The sequence below is a fragment of the Pelobates fuscus genome, chromosome 3 (assembly GCF_036172605.1).
Source record: "Pelobates fuscus isolate aPelFus1 chromosome 3, aPelFus1.pri, whole genome shotgun sequence".
Classification (NCBI taxonomy): domain Eukaryota; kingdom Metazoa; phylum Chordata; class Amphibia; order Anura; family Pelobatidae; genus Pelobates; species Pelobates fuscus.
The window spans coordinates 39,099,193-39,119,678 of record NC_086319.1 but is presented as its reverse complement, the minus strand read 5'-3'; the positions used below and the strand labels follow the sequence as shown (position 1 = coordinate 39,119,678).

General features: G+C 37.6%; 1 protein-coding gene across 3 annotated transcripts in view; it reads right to left on the bottom strand.

Annotated features, from left to right (window-relative positions):
* Positions 1-1,027: 1,027 nt before the first annotated feature.
* The window catches only part of TMEM117 (transmembrane protein 117), a 231,348-nt gene continuing 211,889 nt past the window's right edge, over positions 1,028-20,486 (bottom strand). For all 3 annotated transcript variants that reach the window (XM_063446943.1, XM_063446944.1, XM_063446942.1), the window contains exons 7-8: positions 7,389-7,518; positions 1,028-3,562 (exon numbers count right to left, since the gene is read on the bottom strand). In XM_063446943.1, coding sequence (XP_063303013.1) covers positions 2,937-3,562; positions 7,389-7,518 — 756 coding nt within the window. In that variant the 3' untranslated portion in view covers positions 1,028-2,936. The remainder of the gene's footprint in view (positions 3,563-7,388; positions 7,519-20,486) is intronic.

Here is a 20,486-nt window from a genome sequence, read left to right as displayed (position 1 = left end):
TCAAAACTACTGCAAATAGTATATTTCCCCACATATAAACTTGTGCCCCTATGGATGAGCTTCCACTGGAATCAATGCTGCTGATGCTCTCTGGAATTTCAAAGAAAGAAACAAGCACATGTTGCACAGCCAACTTTTAAAACCAATCTCGCCACACTAACTAAGTAATAGAGAAATGTTCAGCAAACTTATTTTCGTCAGCACCACCTCCCGACTGTCACGTCAGGGGCACCACCTCCCATCTTATGCAGATTGATGGAGCATTATACAAATTAATGATGTTTATTTTTATAATAGGCAGCTGCTTTGAGAATAAGCTAATTGGTAAAACAAAAAACAAACAAACAAAAAAACAACAACAAAAAGCACTAATATACTCATGGTTCTTTCACCAACTATAGTGAACTCAAAAACTTCAGACCCTAAAGCCCACTAACAGCAACTTCTACAACTAAGGCATTTTATAGTTATAAAAACCCATGTGACTATCCCAACCTTTAAAATGACATTTTAAAATTAAAATGTTTATTTTTTTCATCAAAACACAAATGTGTTATCTTTTTTTCCTATTTTGAATAACAAGATTGATGGCACTTGCATGAAATGGAACTTCAAGCCATTTTGAGGGATTGGAAACAAGGCATCATTTTTGTGAGTAATCAGTCGGGTACCATAGTAAAACACAATTAGGGTAGAATCATTCTACTTACCTAAATACAGAAAACATACTACATCAAAACCACTACACAACTAAAATTATTTCACTGCTCATTAAATTGAATAGGAATTATAAATGTTGGGCAATATTTTAAAATATTTTAACACATTATTACAAACTAATCATTTAAAAAAGTAGTGTGATGGCTTGATCGAAATTTAAAATTGCGCCAGAAAGATAAAGTCTAACAATGTCTCGATTTGTAAATGATCATTGCTTTGATATTAAAAATAATGCATGTAAAAATGGCGGAATTATCAAAACAAATTTCATCAAACACTTTATTCTCAGCAATGAGTTCCACTTTATTAGGGCACATTTTATTTCACTGAACAATGGTTAGTAAGGCATTTTAAAACTATTTAAATGTTACAATTATAACACATTACATTTATATTGCAAATGTCTGACAAATTCTACAGCCACGGATGGACATACACTTTGGATTCATATTTAAATACTACTGTTTGCATTCAACAATTTCAGTAAACCAGTAAAAGGGGAAACAGATCAAATGAAGTCAATCGCACTCTAAACATTTCATTAGCTGTGGAGACCCGTGATCACACAGTAACATTTATTCCTAATCTCATGACAGTAGATGGAGTTTGAGGTCGGTGCCAGTTTGTTAAACACACCTATCTTTTCATAATGTGAACCAGCTGTTTTGAGCAGTAAACTTCCTCCTGAACATCTACATTTGTGTTGGGCTCTCTAAAAGCCAGGATTTTATCTGGTCTCTAAGGTCCAGTCCAGAGGTCTCGTACACTTATTCCTATTTACCTTTGGTCAGGTCAACCCTTGGATAACCTGCCTCTATGCCTGTCTCTACTGTGCTCTTACCCTCGTTTTCATCACTGTTTCTGCTACTGATTTTGTCTCTCTTCTGCTGATTAGCCAAAAACAAGAGAGCAGTGACGAGCATGATTCAATAACTCTCTGTATCCACAGTCCAGGTGGGTAGTCGGATAAAAAATGAAAATGATGGCCTTACACACTTGAATAGTCAGCAGTCCTTTTTATTAGCTATCAGTACATAGAAGAGAATGTTTTGTCCACCTTACTGACCTTTGTCAGGTGGCCTAATAAAATGATTGCTGACTACTCAGTCTCTTTAACAGAAAAAGTGCTAAGCTGTCTCATTGTGGTAAAGACAGGACAGCCCTTTCACATTACTTTCATTACATCTCTTGACTGCACTCTCGTCATCTTTTCTACTAATCCCGCACCTCCCTGGCATACTTTCTGTAGCATAAAAGCACACAACGCTTTCTTATATCTCATCACGATTGGTCAGTCAGTAAGGATATTTTTTCCCCCAAAGGGTTAGGTACTTTAAGTACTAAACAAATTGGGAATAGAGTACACGTCTCTACATGAAAGTTCTCTACTGACCAACAAAGAAGGCTAAACCACTACCACCGAAATGTGTGTGACTTTTTCAAGAACATATTTCCCCCTTTATCCAATATTCTCTAACATTTATAATTAATATAATTAACATAATAATCCGTAAATATTTTTTTATATATTTTCTTTACAGAGGTACAGACTTTCCACAATAATGTGGACTTCTATTATAAATATCAGTAATAGCACTAACCCCAGTGTCCATGTTCATGACCATGCAAAAACCATATTCATTTCAGAATGATACACAGTATGGCATTTTAAGAATGACTTGAAGCGCTCACTCTTAAACCATGAAATGCTTACCACTATATGTTATGGTTAATGTCATAATCTGCATTAGAGTGAACTAATATATGGTAGTGACCATGAGTGTAAGTGATATTTTCTGTTGTGCCAAAACAAAAAAATCATAAAATAGAAATACATTGCACAAAAAAACCACATAAAAAAACAAAAAAAACACAAATCTCGCAGTGCTTAGAAAAGTAGATTACAGTAAAGGCACAGATCTAATAGACCAAAAGACTGGACTATTTCATTAAAGTGTGTGAATAACTACATGTTAAATAAGCTTGTGCAATTCTCTCTAAGGAATGCTCTCCCTCTGAATACCACTCAAAGGTTTAAATATAGGCACGTACAGCATAATATTATACAAAATGGACAAAGTGTGCATTTATGAGCACCGTTTAGAGTTTATGAACGATGAATAAAGTTAGTAGAACATACACAACCTTTACTCGTAAAACATTAAACTAAACAACCTTGTAGATACATTATTGCTTTGTTGTTCTCTGTAGTGTGGCTAACTTGTTGGATCTTCTGTTTGTTTTGTACAATCACTTTGCTCCCCTTGGGATAGTGTGCTGAGGTTTTCAGGTGGAGTCGGGCAGGACATTTCATTGGACTTGTTCCTCACTGATATCAGGGTTGGATCATGTAGATATAAAGGCTCCTCAACCACAGCCTGCAGATTTTCTATTGTCATTCCCATTTCTTTGCTATGCTCTGATGGAGATTTTCTGTTGATACGTTTATATGATTTGTCTTTATTTTCCATCCTTTGTTCACATTTTTGAAATCGACCAAAGAACGAAATAAAGAATCCAAACAGTATAAAAGCTAGGAGACTTGGAATGAAGGCCAAGCATTTTACATCTAAACTTGCACCAGTAAATCTGCTATGTAGGAACATATCTCCCTCTACATAGCTTCTGTTTGTGTAAGGGTCTGTGTGATTTGATCTCCATTCCCAGGATAAGGTTGACTGATTAAGATTTAGCAAACTTTCGGTATCCTCAACAGTATAAATTTTCTTTCCGGGGCCTAAATACTGACCGTATGCTGATGGTTTGTAAAATATTTGGTTCTTCCACATGTTCAGGTCGAGTATTAAAACAAGAAAGATAATTCCATAGTTAAACCATTTACCTGTACAAGAATAGAAAACATAACTGTTACAGGTCAGACATCAACCCACCATATGTAAACATATCCAAATTGTCATATTCTGATTTCTGGTCATATAGGTAAAAGGGCTTATGTCATGAAAACATGACAGATTCTCATTTTAATACCATAGTTATTTTACCTTTGCAAATGTTGGCCCACGGGTTTCAAATGTATAGATGGCAAGAAATTTTCTCAAACTTTATGTTTCTAGATTTAGCTACACAGATGGTCTTCCATGAGTATGCGCCTCACCTAGCATGCATCACATTTGCTTCCATTTGCAGCCTTCCGCAACAGATTATAAACATGTAGAGTCAAATATGCAGAAGACCAACCCCAGAGCTACCAATGTGATTAAATAGAAATACATAATAACTTTCAGGATCTACATCTTGTTAGTTGTATTTTTAGCAACAGAGATAAGTGAAAAAAAAATGGAATTAAAAACAGGACAGTCATATTTTGCATAGAATTACAAGACTAGGCTCACTGACTTTGTGAAGGATTCTGCATTTGCCAAAACAAATGCCTCCAATAAAGCTGCCTATGAGGATAATTTGAGTTCCTGTATTTATTTGTAAGTCTGCTTATGGGCAAATTTGTTTATGATGGGTGCCTTCTCATTCTTGTATCTAATAATATAATCATATGCAGAGTATGACATAGTCTCTTTAACAGAAAAAACTGCTTAGCTGCCCTATCTTCGTAGAGATGTATACAAGGTCTATGTTAGGGTAATATAGTTTGCCTGTGGTTAATGGTACACAAGCAACTGTCATTAAAGTGGAAAAACAATGAGGTCCCATTAAGCTCAAGCGTGTAGACACCAACATTTTACCTAAAGTACATTTCTTAAGTCTCAGTATGGCCAAATGTGTGTCATCCTTGTTTTGTGGAAATGCAATAAAACACAGACTTATCAGATAAACATTCCATTCCAGCTTCTCAGTTAATATAAGTCCAACTCTTGCAGGATCAAAAACGTTTCTGTATAGAGTCAAATCAAGCATCGAATTGGAAACCATAGACTGTACAATAATGAGATATGTTCGGATAAATACGTTTGATAAACATAAATGGATTTTGAATTTTTACACCTCATATTCTGTAACACTAGAATATTGGGAGGGACTATAATTTAAACAAACATAAACTTTGCTTCTTAATACATAGGTTATTAGCATAATACATGCAGGACAAAGGGTGTGTGCATCATCCATTGTTAATAATAATTCCAGGATATTGGAAATCATGGACAAAATTCAGTTAAAATAACAAAATTTCAACTGAACTGTGTAAATTTGGTTGAACCAAATTAGAAGGTAAATAGTGGTCACACCTGTTGCGTCTGAATTTTCAATTCTGTATTTCCATAGTTTGGTTCTGTATTTCAGCAGTTGTTTTGTATTTGGACAGTGTGAAGTCTGGACTACATTCAAGGTACGTTAGAGGCTGCTTTACAAAACTCACACGTTGATAAAACTTGTGAAGAATGCTCGTATTTTGCAGCCTAAATGCCCCCAGATGGATGCAAATGATTTCTGCTAATCCAGATGAGGGGCATTCAGACTTTAGTGAATAACCCGAAATCATCTGTTTTGAACACATTGCCCTATGCTGAATGTCCATCTATAATAATACTGGAAATTCTATTTTTTTCCATTGTTAAGGACAAGGGGTGATTTTATTCTGTTTGTTTTTGATTTATTTACTTACTGGGCTAACTTGCTTTAGGTAAACCCACTATAACCAAATCCATAGAGAGCACAATTGTTTTAGCAAACACACTTTGAGAACTCGGGCAGAATGGAAAGAGAGAGTAGTACAGTGATAAACAGAAGCTGTAAAATTATAAGTGACAGCTAACTGAGATAAAGTAACAGATTAGATGGTGCACAACATGCCTAAGACACAAGCAATATGTCTAATTGCCTATCAGGAATGCTAAAATCAATGGGATGAAAACTTCCCATTAAGATGAAGATTAACCAAGTTTGGCATACAGACCTGGCTGGGAATGAATAAATGATGAAGTCAGATTGAAACATGTTAACAACTGTGAAGTTTGGTAAATAGTGACCTAAGCATAGTATGTCTATAACCGAAGAGATGGATACTTATAGACAGGGGGAAGTCAGAATGTCCTTTTAAAAAGAATATGTCAAGGGTGAATGGCAGGAAGCATTAATGGGAATGATTTAAGGTTGATGGTACAGGACTCAAGCCTCATGAGAATTAAAGCATGATTGTACATTTTAAAAGTAGGAAAGCAGAGAAATGGTTGCTGTAGAGCAATGCCCCGTTAAACACAACATATTTTATTTATTAAGTCCAAACACGGAACACGGAGGTTAGCATCCCGTCTCCCTTCAGTGCAATGAACCACATAATTAACACTGTGGATTGACATTATTGGATGAGTAAAGAATAGAAATAACACATGGCCTTTACTTTAGATTACAAAGGTTTGATATTTTGTCTTATTGATGGGATGTGGTCATTCAAGGTAAGTCAATCAAGCAAACATAGAACAGACTCATGAGTTTATCCAACAGATAAAAAAAAAAAACTATAGATTTGTTCTAGAACAGAAAACTGCAACACATCTTGACATTCACATGCTCACTCTTCTTACTCTGAAAATACCAGCAGGTGGTTAGGATTATTTGGGTGGTACAGCAGGTTTAGGCACTCCTTTTAATTTTTACCTATGGCTTTTTCTATGTTGTGATTATTATATTTTCTTACATTCTCAAAATAATTAGAATAACCGGCAGAAGATTATACGGTAAAAATACCACACAATATAAATGAACATACATTTATTAAAAATGGATAAAAGAGGTATGCAACAGTTTTCACCCCCCTCCCTCTTTCCGTACACCAAAAAATGAATAAAGTCTGCAGGGGGTATAAAATATGACATTACTGGGATAGAATAAGTAGAATGAAAGAGGGAGGGAATCAACGAAAAGGGGGAGGACACACCACACTCCCATCTCAAGGGGGCATCAAATTAAGTGAGGGACCATATATAGTCCTAATATGGATGTTTAAAGTAAAGGCAAGTGTTAACTTGCTAATAGTGTTAGATTTACCATTTTTATTGATACTTTATTTTGGTACGTTTTTTGTTGGGGGATTCCATATATTAGATACTACTGCTGAATCTGTTTATTTTTTTATTTTTATTTATTCTAGAATTTTAAAGACATACACTAGCTTAAGTCAGACTTACAACAACATCACAGTAATCTTGGTGATTTCTATCATATGGCAGGCTAAACCTTGATAAATCTATAAACCATGTATTTCATATGTGAGGCACAGGAAGTTGCCCATTACTTGGTTGCCAGTAAAGAAAGCACAAATGTATTCACCTCTGCAGGCATAGAACTCTATAGTAATTTTACCCCTACAGTCATCTTGCAGAGATAAAATCTAACTTTTTTCATTTCCAAGTTATCTCCATCACCACGCACAACAGGAACATAAAGGAATGTGTGTTATAGGCATCTGTCTCATCATGTCTTATCTCCTGGAGCCAAACTACTGTACAAGGCTTATGCTGAAGATAGCAGCCTTACTTGAATACAATACACACCATTGCAAATTTCTTAAATCACTTCAATGAAAATAACTGCTTAGATTTTACAGGAGAGTTTGGCTTAAGGCCCTAGGAAACCAAAATATTCTAGAGAAAAAGGAGGCCGAACATATTTTTGCAGAACATTGTGATGCAGCTAGACTTAAAATCACAAGATGCACACATACCCAGGTGTACAGATTAGGACATTTAAATTACCTGTTATATGTATGTGGTATTCCTCTTTAAAAATCCTTTTGAAATGCGGCAATTTGAATTGCATGTGAGCTGAAGGCAAGCCAGGGAGATTTACATCGACATCTCCCATAAAGTGAGGAAACTCCCAGTCCTGCAGAAAAAAAAAAAAAAGAATGCGTTTTATGTTAACCGTCTCTAAATACAATGTAGAAAAAGTGGATTTTAAATGAACGTGTGTTTCATATAATATGAAAGCAGGTTAAATATAACAAGTCTTGTTGCATCGCACATCTGGTGAAACACAATTTCAGTGACAAACCTTTAATGAATATTTTAAAACTGGTTTTCTGTTTCAGTTTAATTATTACAACAAAGGGGGATACCACATCCTACAATTGGTATTATCCTACGTATCCATTATATATAGCAATTATCTATTTGCAAAGTCTAGAAATGTATATTGAATATAGAAATCTAAGCTCCTTTACTGACCGTTGTCACGAGATTGCACGCCTCCATCCTGTCTCACTGTCAGTCATTGTTATAAATGTTGCCCTTTTTGTGCCATTGAACATAGTTAGCCAAAAGGAATAACAAACATATGGGGTAGAGTTATCAGTGTTTGGTTCGAAAAAGTAGTTTAAAGTACTAAAAGGGGGACAGGCCACTCTTCACCTTTTTAGAATGGAATTCTTTGATAAATCTCTCCCAATGTTTCTTCATCTTATGGGGGGGCCCTAGCTCTAAATTTAAAACAAGTAACACTTTAACATAAAAAAATAAATGTGTTTTAAAGTCAGCATGTTCCTTTAACACAGTGAACTAAATTAAAATTACCAATGGATTATTTTGCTTGTGCCTTCCCAGAAACATATCTTTAGTTACAAAAATAAAAATAAAATGGTGTTAGGAACACAGTCCCATAATGAAAGCAAGTAAAATACCCTTTATACTTGATAATTCACATCATTAATTGGTTCTATTACTTAACTGGCATACAATTTTGTAGAAATTGTATTAGGAGAATTTTATTACTGCTCATATTTTTTTATTCATTTTATAATGTGCTTAACTGTTTTAATAGACAGCTTTAGACGTAGGCTGATAAATGAAATGCTTCCAAAATCATTTTTACATTGTACAATGCATTCCCCGGCAAAATAGCAAAATAAATGACTCTTCATTATATTTTTCCAGACTGGTAACACTGTTTTGCACTTGGTTCTTGATATAACAGTATTATATCAGGGCTTACATTTGTAGATGTCCATAACTGACATTTTTCGAAGTTATCTATTTGTGATCATTCGTTAGGCAACGCCTTTTTCCAGATTTGTTTTGGGGGTTTTTGTGCGTTCATGACAGAACTGAGCGGAAGTCAATGATTGATTCTATAGTAACTTTTAGAATATCCTCAGAGTACAAAACAAAACGAGAATCACCATCTAGAACAGTTAAATGAGATAAAACTAGATAAAACATTTCCCAACCTCCCTCTCTGATCAATGACATCCATCTTAGCCTTAAAGGACCACTCTAGTGCCAGGAAAGCATACTCATTTTCCTGGCACTAGAGTGCCCTGAGGGTGCCCCCAACCAGAGGGACCCCCTCCCGCCCGGCTCTGGAAAGGGGAAAAGGGTTAAAACGTACCTTTTTCCAGCGCTGGGCGGGGAGCTCTCCTCCTCCTCTCCGCCTCCGATCCTCCCCGTCGGCTGAATGCGCACGCGCGGCAAGAGCTGCGCGCGCATTCAGCCGGTCGCATAGGAAAGCATTCATAATGCTTTCCTATGGACGCTTGCGTGCTCTCACTGTGATTTTCACAGTGAGAATCACGCAAGCGCCTCTAGCGGCTGTCAATGAGACAGCCACTAGAGGAAAAAGGGGAAGGCTTAACTAATTGATAAACAAACAGTTTTCCACATGAGCAAAATACTATGAAAATCTGTCCTGAGCTGGTAATGTTTGGAAGCAACATCACCAAACCTCTACAAATGATTCCTGTTTGATCGATTACAGCAAATAACATAAAAATAAGCCTGTATTACAATAAACTGAAGCAAAATCAACAGTACAAAAATTAGACAGGTACAATAACACAGATACCCAAAAATGTTTTAAACATTCTTAAAGGCATAGTGATATGGTATTGATTTGGAACATAACAGGTTAAAGATACACATGTTGCCTATTATCATCATTACTTTTGTTACCCTTTAACCGGGGCTGTAATACAAAACCCTGTAATATAATTTTTCTTAATTTTACAATCCTGGGGTACTCAAGAAAGTATGATAAACAATAACTTCAGATGAGTCAGTCTTACAGAAATTAATCTTTGAAATTAATTAACTGATGATCAATACATGCTTAACTTTGAAGTATCATTCCTCAATATAGGAAACTGAGCGTATACAGCTCAAAGTTGGAGGTGAGTAAAGTATCTTGCTGGAGATTTAATCTTGGGCTTCTGTACAACATCTCAGCAAGTGTTCCAAATTTACATTGCATTACTGTACTGTAGTCTGTATTAGGCAAGAAAGTTTGTTTTTTTGCAGTATCATTTTTTCCAAAGATAGCACTTTTTTCAGGACACTTGATATGTGCTCAGATGTCTGTTTGGCTCATCTAAAAGTCGATTTGAAAATCAAATCTGCAGAACAAACCAAAAAGATACAACAATGGGCCACAATATATACATAATATGATATTATGTATATATTTTATGGTACACTAACAGGTGCAGTTTCCCACCATTTGGTTCACAGAAAAACTTTAAAAAAGTCATCAGCAGAGGGAAAAACACGTTTAAGTATTATATATTTATTATTATTGTATTTTACTTAATGCTCCTTCATCGATCTATAAATGATTTTAGTTTGGTGCGATTGGTGGAATTTAGAATATTAATTCCCACCCCCAAACCCATCCCCAAGCATGTTTGGTATTTCTCGTCTCTACTAGTCCGTAATTTATGTATATTTCAGCTCAGAATCTGGGAGTTCTGCAGAATATGCGATCAACCCAAATTCGTCCAAACTGCAGTTCAGTCTGAAACAAATCTCCAAGTAACTCTATACCTTATAGCATTATTCATTATTAAAATACAGCTGAACTGTAACCTTAGCTTCATTGTGTATTACTGAGAAGAGCATGATATAATATTATGTCTTCCACCAGCCAGAAGGTCAAATCAGGATATATATTTTTCCACTTGATATTTCCAATTATCTGAGCCTATCTGTTTAAGTGCTTTTTAATGCTCATTATAGCAATTGGATTCCCCAAAATAGCACTAAATAAATTCAACAGCACAAATGAAGGACCAGCACTGCATGACAGTGTAAATCAGTTTTCCCCTCTGGCGCTAACAGGCAGCTGAGAAGACATGCAAATGCAAGTGCTCAGCCTTGCACATCTTCCTGTTGCTCACTTGGATTGTTCCCAAGTGATAATGTTCTCGGAATGTTTAATCCAGTGCACACTTAATGGATGAATAGTCTCGCTGTAGCCTTCTACAACAACATTCTACAACAACAAGCAAAGTCAAGGTCAAGTCAACTTTTTTGCTATGTGTTCAGACAAATTTGCACAATTAACAAAGTCATAAATTCTTCCAGAAATTCATTTTTTATTTCACAGCTTTGAGATAAACATCTCTGCAGTGCAAATGTCTTAAAAAGCGATCACAAAAAAAAAGAAAACAAAAACAATTTTATTGTTTGTGGGTTTTTTTTCCCCCATTATTAGTGACCATTTAAGTCAGATGTAGGTGGATAATTAGTTAAACCATCTGGTGAGATAGCAAGTGATTAAAAATAATTATAGGGTCAGTACCCAAAGGAGATAAGGGAAATCTAGTCATTGTAAGAGGTAAAAACCGGGCAGTACAAATCCCTTTAAAAGAAACAGCTTAGAAATCAACAAGCCACATAGACTGCTCTAAGACAGATAGGATGCAACAACCAAGGAATGTGAGTAAGAAGGAGGTGTTAGGCAGTGCTGCTGGCATATCAGACACAACAAACATAGCTAAGTTACAAATACTTTGGAAATTAGAAATCAAGAGAATAAAAAGTAATCAAAGATATGAAAAAAGTGCAATAGGAACTTTTTGTACTTACACAAGATATAAAAGGTATTGTAATAAGAACGCTGTGGACCCCTAAAAGCATGATAACAGGGTACAGTCGTAGCTTCACAATTTTGCCTTTTAACAAGTTGCATACAATTGCTCTGCAAGATTTGGACGCAATGTTGATGCAATTTAGTTACACGCACTATGCATGCACCTGTGCATGCACATCTTCCATAATCTGAGATGCACCCGCAGACATAATAGGATAAATTTTGTCAATATATGTGTGTATATGTATGTACACAGTTTAATTATATGTATATAGTATGCATATATACACAGCATGCCTCACAACCGTCCCGAATTAGGAAGGACAGTCCTGATTTGTTAGCTCTATTCCGCTGTTCTTTCATGACATCTGTCTGTCTCACTTTTTCCGATCATCACTTGTAGTGTAAAGTACCACGCAGTCTGCTGAGACACAGTCCATGTTGTGATGGGTCACACAGGAGTCACATTACACTCTGCTCTCTCTGCTCCTGAACAATGAACAGGGAATAGCAAAGTGAGTGATTACGTCACCGCTCTGTGTGAGTACGAAGTGAGCAATGATGTCACCGCTCTGTGTGAGTACGAAGTGAGCAATGATGTCACCGCTCTGTGTGAGTACAGAGTGAGCAATGACATTACCGTTTTGTGTGCATGCGGAGTGAGCAATGATGTCACTGCTCTGTGTGACTATGGAGCGTGTGATGATGTCAATGCTCTGTATAAGTGTAGAGTGAGCGATGAGGTCACACACTCTCGTGCAAGCTCTGTGGAATTAACGGAAGTGGAAGAACACCTTCCTGGCTGACTGATTTATGATGAAATTTCACTGCCGCTAGTGGTGTCTCTAAATCATTAACCTCATCATGCTTTATTTTATGTCATAAATCATTATTTTAATATCATCACAGGGCTGCTTTGTGTCCCCAGTTCAGCCCTGGTCAGAGTATCCCTGGTCCATTTTAGATTGTTGGGATCCGTTATAAATTGGGGGAAAAAAAACAACAAAATTGACCATACTCTCCTTTTCTTGGCTGTCTACCCCCTTTCCAATGAAGACCATCCATTGTTCATGTCACTAGTGATAACATTACTACATCCCTTAGCTCTGAGCTCCGCCAACACCTGTCCCTATTTCTTATCTCCCAATGTTGGAATTTATGTTACAGTAAATATATATTGTGATATATATCACTCCTTTTTATTATCATGGCTGTCGTAATGCAGATTTTATTATTACTGGAATACTGATAAATTCTGTGACTTGAATTAGAGTACAATAGGTTTGCGGTTATGAGTCTAAAAAAAAGATAGGACATCTAGATTAATATTTCATATTCTCGTGTATAGCGTGCTTGCTTCCTGGCAGCATTTCAAATATGTTTTAGGACAATGAGGACATACTTCATCATTAAAAATATAAGCACTAAGCAAAATGCTGGATCAGGTCATATTAACTTCAGACTTAATTTAGGAAATGCAAAACATTTCAAGCAACATGGGGGCTGAAATTAGATCCTGCATCAAAATGTACTTTTTATGTAATGGATTTGATAAATAGCATTTTGTGTTTAGATTACGGATATTAAATGTGGTATAAGGAGAGAATTTTAGGAGTTAAAATTCCAAATAAAGAAATCAGATATATGGTAAAAATTTTAACTGTTTTTTTTATTCTAGACATGTGCACCAGTGAAATGTTCTTTTCGTACAAATAATTTCATACTAAATAAAAATTTCATTCGTCAATCCCAAATTCCGTTCGTAACCATTCGTTGTCGAATGAAATTCAGTAAAAAGACATTTGTTTTCATCCATTAGAAAGAAAATAGCACTGCGCATGCGCCCCCCCCAAAAAAGCAAGGAGGGGGCCAGCAGCGCTACCAGCTCCCTCCTTGTAATAAACCATTCCTACCCCCTCTGCATTTGAACTATGACCCCCATATTAAGAAAAGGGAGGGGTGGGACCACAAATAAATAATTAATGGGGGGGATCTAATGTTCCCCGGGTGAGGGTGACGACCACAAATAATAAAGTTACTAGGGATCCCCAAGCCCCTAGTCACTCCCCCCCAAAAAATAATGTGTCCGTAATAATAGTGGAGCGGGGGGGGGGGGGGGGGCAATAAACTAACCCTGTGAAATAAAATTTACTACTTATCATTAGATGTAATTTCTTCTTTTCTTTCATCAGCCCCAAAAAAGGCCATATAAAAACCCATAATAACGCAGCAACAGTTAAAATAAAAAAAGAACCGTAGTGCAAAAAAAAACAAAAAAAAAAACAGACGGACAAATTAATCCTTCTTGCTTTCAAAACCCTGTCAACCACTCAGACTCATAACACTCTGATTGATTGAAAGGGGTTTGAAAGCAACCAGAGAGTTATGAACCAAATTACTCAGCATGGGAAAATTCCAAAGAACTTTCCCACACTGTGTAAAATGACTCAGAGCATTCAGATTGGTGGGATTTCAAGCCAACCAATCAGAGTGCTGTGACAGATAAATGTAGAGACTTACTGGTCAGTCTCTTCATTTACCGGTCAGAGCACTCTGATTGGTTGGCTTGGTATCAACCAGAGAGCTCTAAGTCAAATTGCAGGGCATGGGAAAGCTTAATAAGCCTTTCCCCAGCCTGCAGAGCTCATTTTTTGCGGTGCGCTTGCTGGGTGAAGAAGAATAGATTTTTTAACTTCGGATTTTTTTTTGCGCTCGTTTTTAAATTTTTTATTTTAAAATGCGACAGGTAATATGGATTTTTATTAGGCCTTATTTGGGGCTGAAGAAAAGAAAAGAAAAGAAAAGAAGAGGACATATAATGGTAAGTATGACATTTTGTTTTACAGGGCTAGTTTATTGCCCCCCTCACTATTAGTAGGGTGAGGGAGGTAGGTAGGGTATATTTATTGTAGGGGGGAGTGACTAGGGGCTTGGGGACCCCTTCTTACTTTATTATTTGTGGTCTTCACTCTCCGCTCATGGGTGGTAACCTGGGGGGGACATTAAGCCCCCCCCATTATTTATTTAGGGTCCCCACCCCCTGCTCATAGGTGGGGACTAGGGGGAACATTAGGTCCCCCCTTTTATTAGAGTCCCCAACCGCCGCTCATGGGTGGGGACCTGGAGGGGACATTAGGTCCCCCCCCATTATTTATTTAGGGTCCCCACCCGCCACTCATGCAGGGGACTTTAATTAAAATATGGTCCTCATCCGCGACTCATGGGTGGGAACCAGTGGGGGCACAATGCTGCGAGTAGGAGCATCCGGGAGAATTTAAACTCCCTTTTATTAATATGGGGATCATAGTGACCCCCATAGGTTTAAATGCGGTGGGAGGTAGGAATTAATATTATTACAAGGAGAGAGCTGCTAGCGCTGCCGGCTCCCTCTTGGTTTTTTTCCGCGCATGTGCAGTGTTATTTCTCCATGCTGTGGCTGTTAATTCCCCTGCAGCACGGAGTCTATTAAACAAATGAAACGAAAAGGTAATGCATTCGGCATTTGCCCTTTTGTTTCAATTATATTTCGTATGTAGTGCTTTCGTTTACGTTTTAGTCAACGAATACGAAAAAAACAGACTTTTCATACGAAATCGTATTCGTACGAAAACAAATGCACATGTCTAGTTGATTCCTCGATTAGAAATCCCATTACCATTTCCCACAATGTCTATAATAAATCCAGTACTAACAGTATTTCACCAATTTCCCAAAATGTTTGTCAGGTAAAACCATTGTTGTGAACATTAGTCTGGACCAATTCTACTCAAATATAATTTTAACAAATATATTGGCCCTGGTGACCTCCTTAAAACTCTTAAAATGTGGTCTCCATAGTATTTTGCACATTTAGGATTTCCATAAGGAGTTCCCCTTGGTATTGGTAAGACATGTGGACAGAGGAATTTGGTTCCCAAAGAGGGAAACATGGGAAATGATCTCTGAAGCATTTAATGAGATGCTATGCTTTTTAGATAAAGTTGGACTATCCTATTGAACAACCTATAGTTATAGCAGCTCTCTAATTAACTGTGCATATTAACAGTACCCCACTGACTAATAAGTGAACAACAACCGTACGCACTGAAGATAAAGAAATTGCTGAATCGTCATACCAATTATTTGATTTCATTTTTTTTTTCTTTTTGTTTTCTTAATTTTTTCGATTTTGGTTGTATTCCAACACACAACAAACTATTTATTATTTGCAGTGAAGGTTTTATAAAATGTTCAAGCACTTTGGAAATTTTCTCAGTTGGCAATTAAATTGATAATACTAATCTTTATAAGACAAGTAAAAAATACTTGCCAATTGATTTTTGTGCAATCTGTTCTATGCAATCTAAAAGGTTTGGACTCTTCTAGCACAGTACATGTTTACTTCAGGGGTGCCTAAACGGTAGATATGATTTAAAACTACAGCTTTCATGATGCTTTGTCATTCTAAAGGCATGCAATGCATCAAGGGAGTTGTAGTTCTACAACATCTGGGGTTCTACCATTTGGGCACACTGGTTAACTTAACATTATTTACTGAATAGTAAATTTTCCCATATACTCCAATAGAGGAATTTCTATTAACTAACCAAAGTAACACATTAAATCCTTACTCTACTAAGAGGATCCAACCCAAAATATTTAGACTGTTTGATATTATCTTTTAAAAAATGTTAAAATATCAAATGTTACTAATGTATAATATAAATAAATATATAATATATTTTATTTTGCTCATATTTACGTGAATGCCATATCATCCTCTTTTTTGACAAATATTTATTCTGTAATTATGTAAAGTTATGTTTTTTTGAATATTAATACATTATTGCACACATTAAGAATGATGTTTTAAAAATATCATTATTTGATTTTTGTGGCAAGTCTGAAACTTACCATCTTAATCATGTTCATTGGACATTTCTGCACATCCAAAGCAAGCAGGGCACTTTATGGAGATTATATCCGAGCAAGGTTAAATTTGAGTAATTGCCCTTTAGAGACATTTATAAATAGCAATCACAATTTTAAAATAAATGGGTGATGTAGTTGAAAGAATTGCTATAGTTTGTGCATTGTTCCGTGTCAGTCTGTGACCTCAAAAACCATCTGGCTTTATGTATTTTCTATACTCTATTACATCAGGTGAAAAGCAGGACAGTACGTTTTAGTGATCACTGTGATTTTACAGAATACATTCAAAGGTACTTAACAGTAGAAGTGTGTCATTTTGACATTAGTTGTGTTTCTGTGCTAATGTTGCAGCTTTTTGAACCTTAGTGGGCAAAATATGCTTCAAACTTTTACCATGGGTATGTCATGTATTTTGTAGTCATCTCTACTCAAGTCTACTCAAGTAGAAGGCAGTTGCACTTAAAATAAGAAATTACAATTTGTGCATTACAGAATGCAAAACAGAAATGAATGTTAAAACAAAAAAGAAAAGCATAAAATATGGAAGATCACGAGTCCAACATAACCCACAAATAAATGGCATAAATCTGAAGTTAAAGGAAAACTGTTGATTCTGGAAGTAGTCTTTGCAAGTCCTGTTGGATTTGCGAAGGGATGCTTGATTTCAGGATGAGATTTTAATTTGCCACTCCATCCCACACTGGATACATCATAGGGAACCTCTATAGTACCCAAACACATGCTGCGGGCCATACACACAGCCCTACATGAACACCCACTGGTAGACTATTGGAGAATATTGCACCATACAAATAGAGACTATAAGTTTCACTATGTGCCAAACAATACTTACTCCAGACTACATAATCATTTCCATCCACACTACTTTCTGACATGAAACTGGTCCAAATTGGTACAGTAATGAGGTCAGACCACGCCCCAGTCATCATGACACTGACGCCCCCACTGCATAGATCCACCACACTCCCTTGGATACTCACTAAATATCTACTCACAGTCACATTAGTATTCCAGGAGACCCACAATAAACACAAGAGAACGATATGGAAGACATCTCACAACTGCACCTGTGGAAAGCACATAAGGGCATGCTGAGGGGACACTTCATCTCCAAAAGCACACTCACTAAGGAGGGTATGTAATTCCCAACTATCACGACTGATCAAGACATTCATAGACAGAAGACATCAAACTTGTGACCCTTCATATCTTCAAAAACTAACCAGTGCTCGGAGGGAACTGTACGCCATCCAATGCGGAGCCTTATAGCCCATATGATACACAAAAAATATACCTAAAATCTGGACGACAGATAACTGACTCATCTATCCACCAGACCGAAGAGACAATTTGTGACTTTTGATGGATTTGTGCGTCACACGACACACCATCAAACATCTGTATAATGGTAATGGTGATAATGGTTTATAATGGGACACATCATGGATCAAACCCTCAAAACAATCTTGAATGCGATTAGACACAATCCAGAGATTATGGGCTTTAAAGTAGGTAAGACGAAATACAAAACAGTAGCTTTTGCTGATGACCTATTTTATATCACAAAACAGAGGCTATGCTGCCCCACATAATGAGAGAATTTGAGAACTATGGGGTGTTGGAATTTTTTCATTTAATCACACTAAGTCTACAATTCTTAACCATGGCCACACTGATCTGCCAGGGTTCCCCCTTCCAGTGGTCTGAAACCTAATTAAAATATCGTGGGGTGTGGCAGAGCACATGCTCTATCAGAAAATGTTTGCCATGCCCGTGTATTGATTCTGACATAACCTTGAGGAGTGGGGGATGCCACACCTCTCCTGGCTTGGCAGGAGATTAGTTAAGATGAACCTGCTTCTGAGGGTGTTTCATGCCATATCTGGTGGAAATGGTCACGTATACATCCATACTGGGAAAAACTACACAAGATAATACAGATATTCTCTGATAGTCCTCCACCATTTCTCCCAGGCCTATTTCTACTGCATCATACCTTTACCTGCTCCTCAGCCTACAAGAAATCCCTGATGACTCAAATTCTAAATATGGCCAAAAGCCTAATGCCATTGCATTGGAGGAAATAGGTTCCACTCCCACTAACCCTTTCGTTTCAATGCATGGAGGAACTCCACTACATGGTAGAACTCATCTTTGGTGCTCAGGGCTGTCAACAAACCTATCTATACATTTGGACACACTGGCATCTCTCAACAGAGTCGAGGGATTTCCAGTCCCTATTACTGTGAAGCCATGAGAATGCATAACTCTATCCCTCTTCTTTCTGAGCACCCCAGGACCTTTTATAGATCGGAAGAGGCTAGGCCTTCAGATTTCACTTTTCTGATTTCTTAATTAGAGTCTATGGGAGGGTAATAGAAGGAAGGTATCTAGGAGCCAGAATCCTCCATAGTCTGTACTCATTCACCTGCCCAATTAGCAACTGCTGAGGCTTTAATTAGCAGGTCTCAGAGCAGAAAGGAGAGAGATACAATCTGACCTGCAGAGAGAGCAGGTCTGTGCAGAGCAGCACCAAACAAAGTGCTAAAGGTTGGTGAAACCAAAGTTTATTTTTGTTGATTTGTGTAGTTTATTACCCTAGGTTAGTAAGGGACATTACTTTATGTTTAGTTAGTGCTCGAATTTGAGCTAGGATTATGTTTGTAGATTTTCCTTTCTGTTGTGCTGCAGTTTTGAACAAATTGATTGCTACATGGTGTAACGGAGCTCCGTGTACTCCGACCGAGTACCCTCCGTTGATGGATGCTCCTAGCGCTCTCAGAGGACTCCAAGAACTGCAGACGACACCACAACCACCGCAGGCTCCACAACCGCCGTAGCTTAACTGGAGCCGCGCCGTCTTCCTTCCACCCTGGATCGGCTTCTGTCCTCCAGGACCGTGTGGGGAAGACCTCTCCTCCAGGAGAGCGTATCCGGAACAAGCTCTTACAAGAGCTAAGTGATTAAGAGCTCAGGGGAATATGCAGCGCATAGCAATCCCCAGTGTGATATAGCAGTTCCCTCCAATAACGAGACAAGGCTACGTATTGAGGGTCAGAAGAGGTCTCTGGACTGGAACACCCAGCCTGCTTTTTATTTGGATAAGGTACACACAGGACACTCCCAGGGGGAGGATGAAATTAACCAATAACAGCATAGTACAGCCCACAGGTTCCCTCCCCTCAGATAAACAGTTAAACCAATTATTACATACAATAAAAATACAGTTTTTACACACACACACTGCAACTTTAAAACCATACATCCAATTTCAATAAAAGTTGCATATTCAGACTCAGCATACATCAAACATAAACACTTCCAAAAATCAGCCAAATCCCTCCAGTGGATCAAAAGTTAGCTGGAAGTCCTTTATGACCGACCGCAAGCACAATTTCCTGCCCAAAACAGTTCCATAGATTTGGGCTGTGCGGTCGGTCAATTTCATGCGAAAAAAACGACTTTTCGAACGGGACCATTTCGAACGGGACTTAGTCTCTGGAGCTGCAAGTTCCGTATGGGAGAAGGTAAGGGTCAGCGGTGTTCGGCAAAATGTGTAGCCGATTTCAGTTCCACAGAATCTTTAGCATACACCGCTGACCGCATTCGAGGAAACCAAGATGGCCGCCGCCACGTGCAATTGACCGGCAGTAACCTCACAGCCTGGGAGGTAAATTGCCTGCACACTTTAACTTCTGGGTGGTCTGCCTGTGTGGTACTTGGTTCAGTAAGCCCTATTTACTGAACCAAGTGGGGGAAAGCCAGGAACAAGTTATTTTACCGGTCTGGGGACATAGTCTTAAAGGGGCATTGTTCAGCAAAGTCACAATATGTCCCCAGACGGTTCTTAAAGGGCCATACACACCCAATAAATGTTAATAAGTTTTCAGGAGCACAATCTTCCAGGGGCCATAGTCATGAGGCAGGAGGCTGGCAAACATGCTTCTCCACAATCCAGGGAAGCAGGGCAATTTCTCATTTAAAGGGCCAGTTACAAATAGCGATTTGTAACACATCTCCCCTTTGGGGGGAAGACTAACCAGGCACCTGACCTTCTGTCG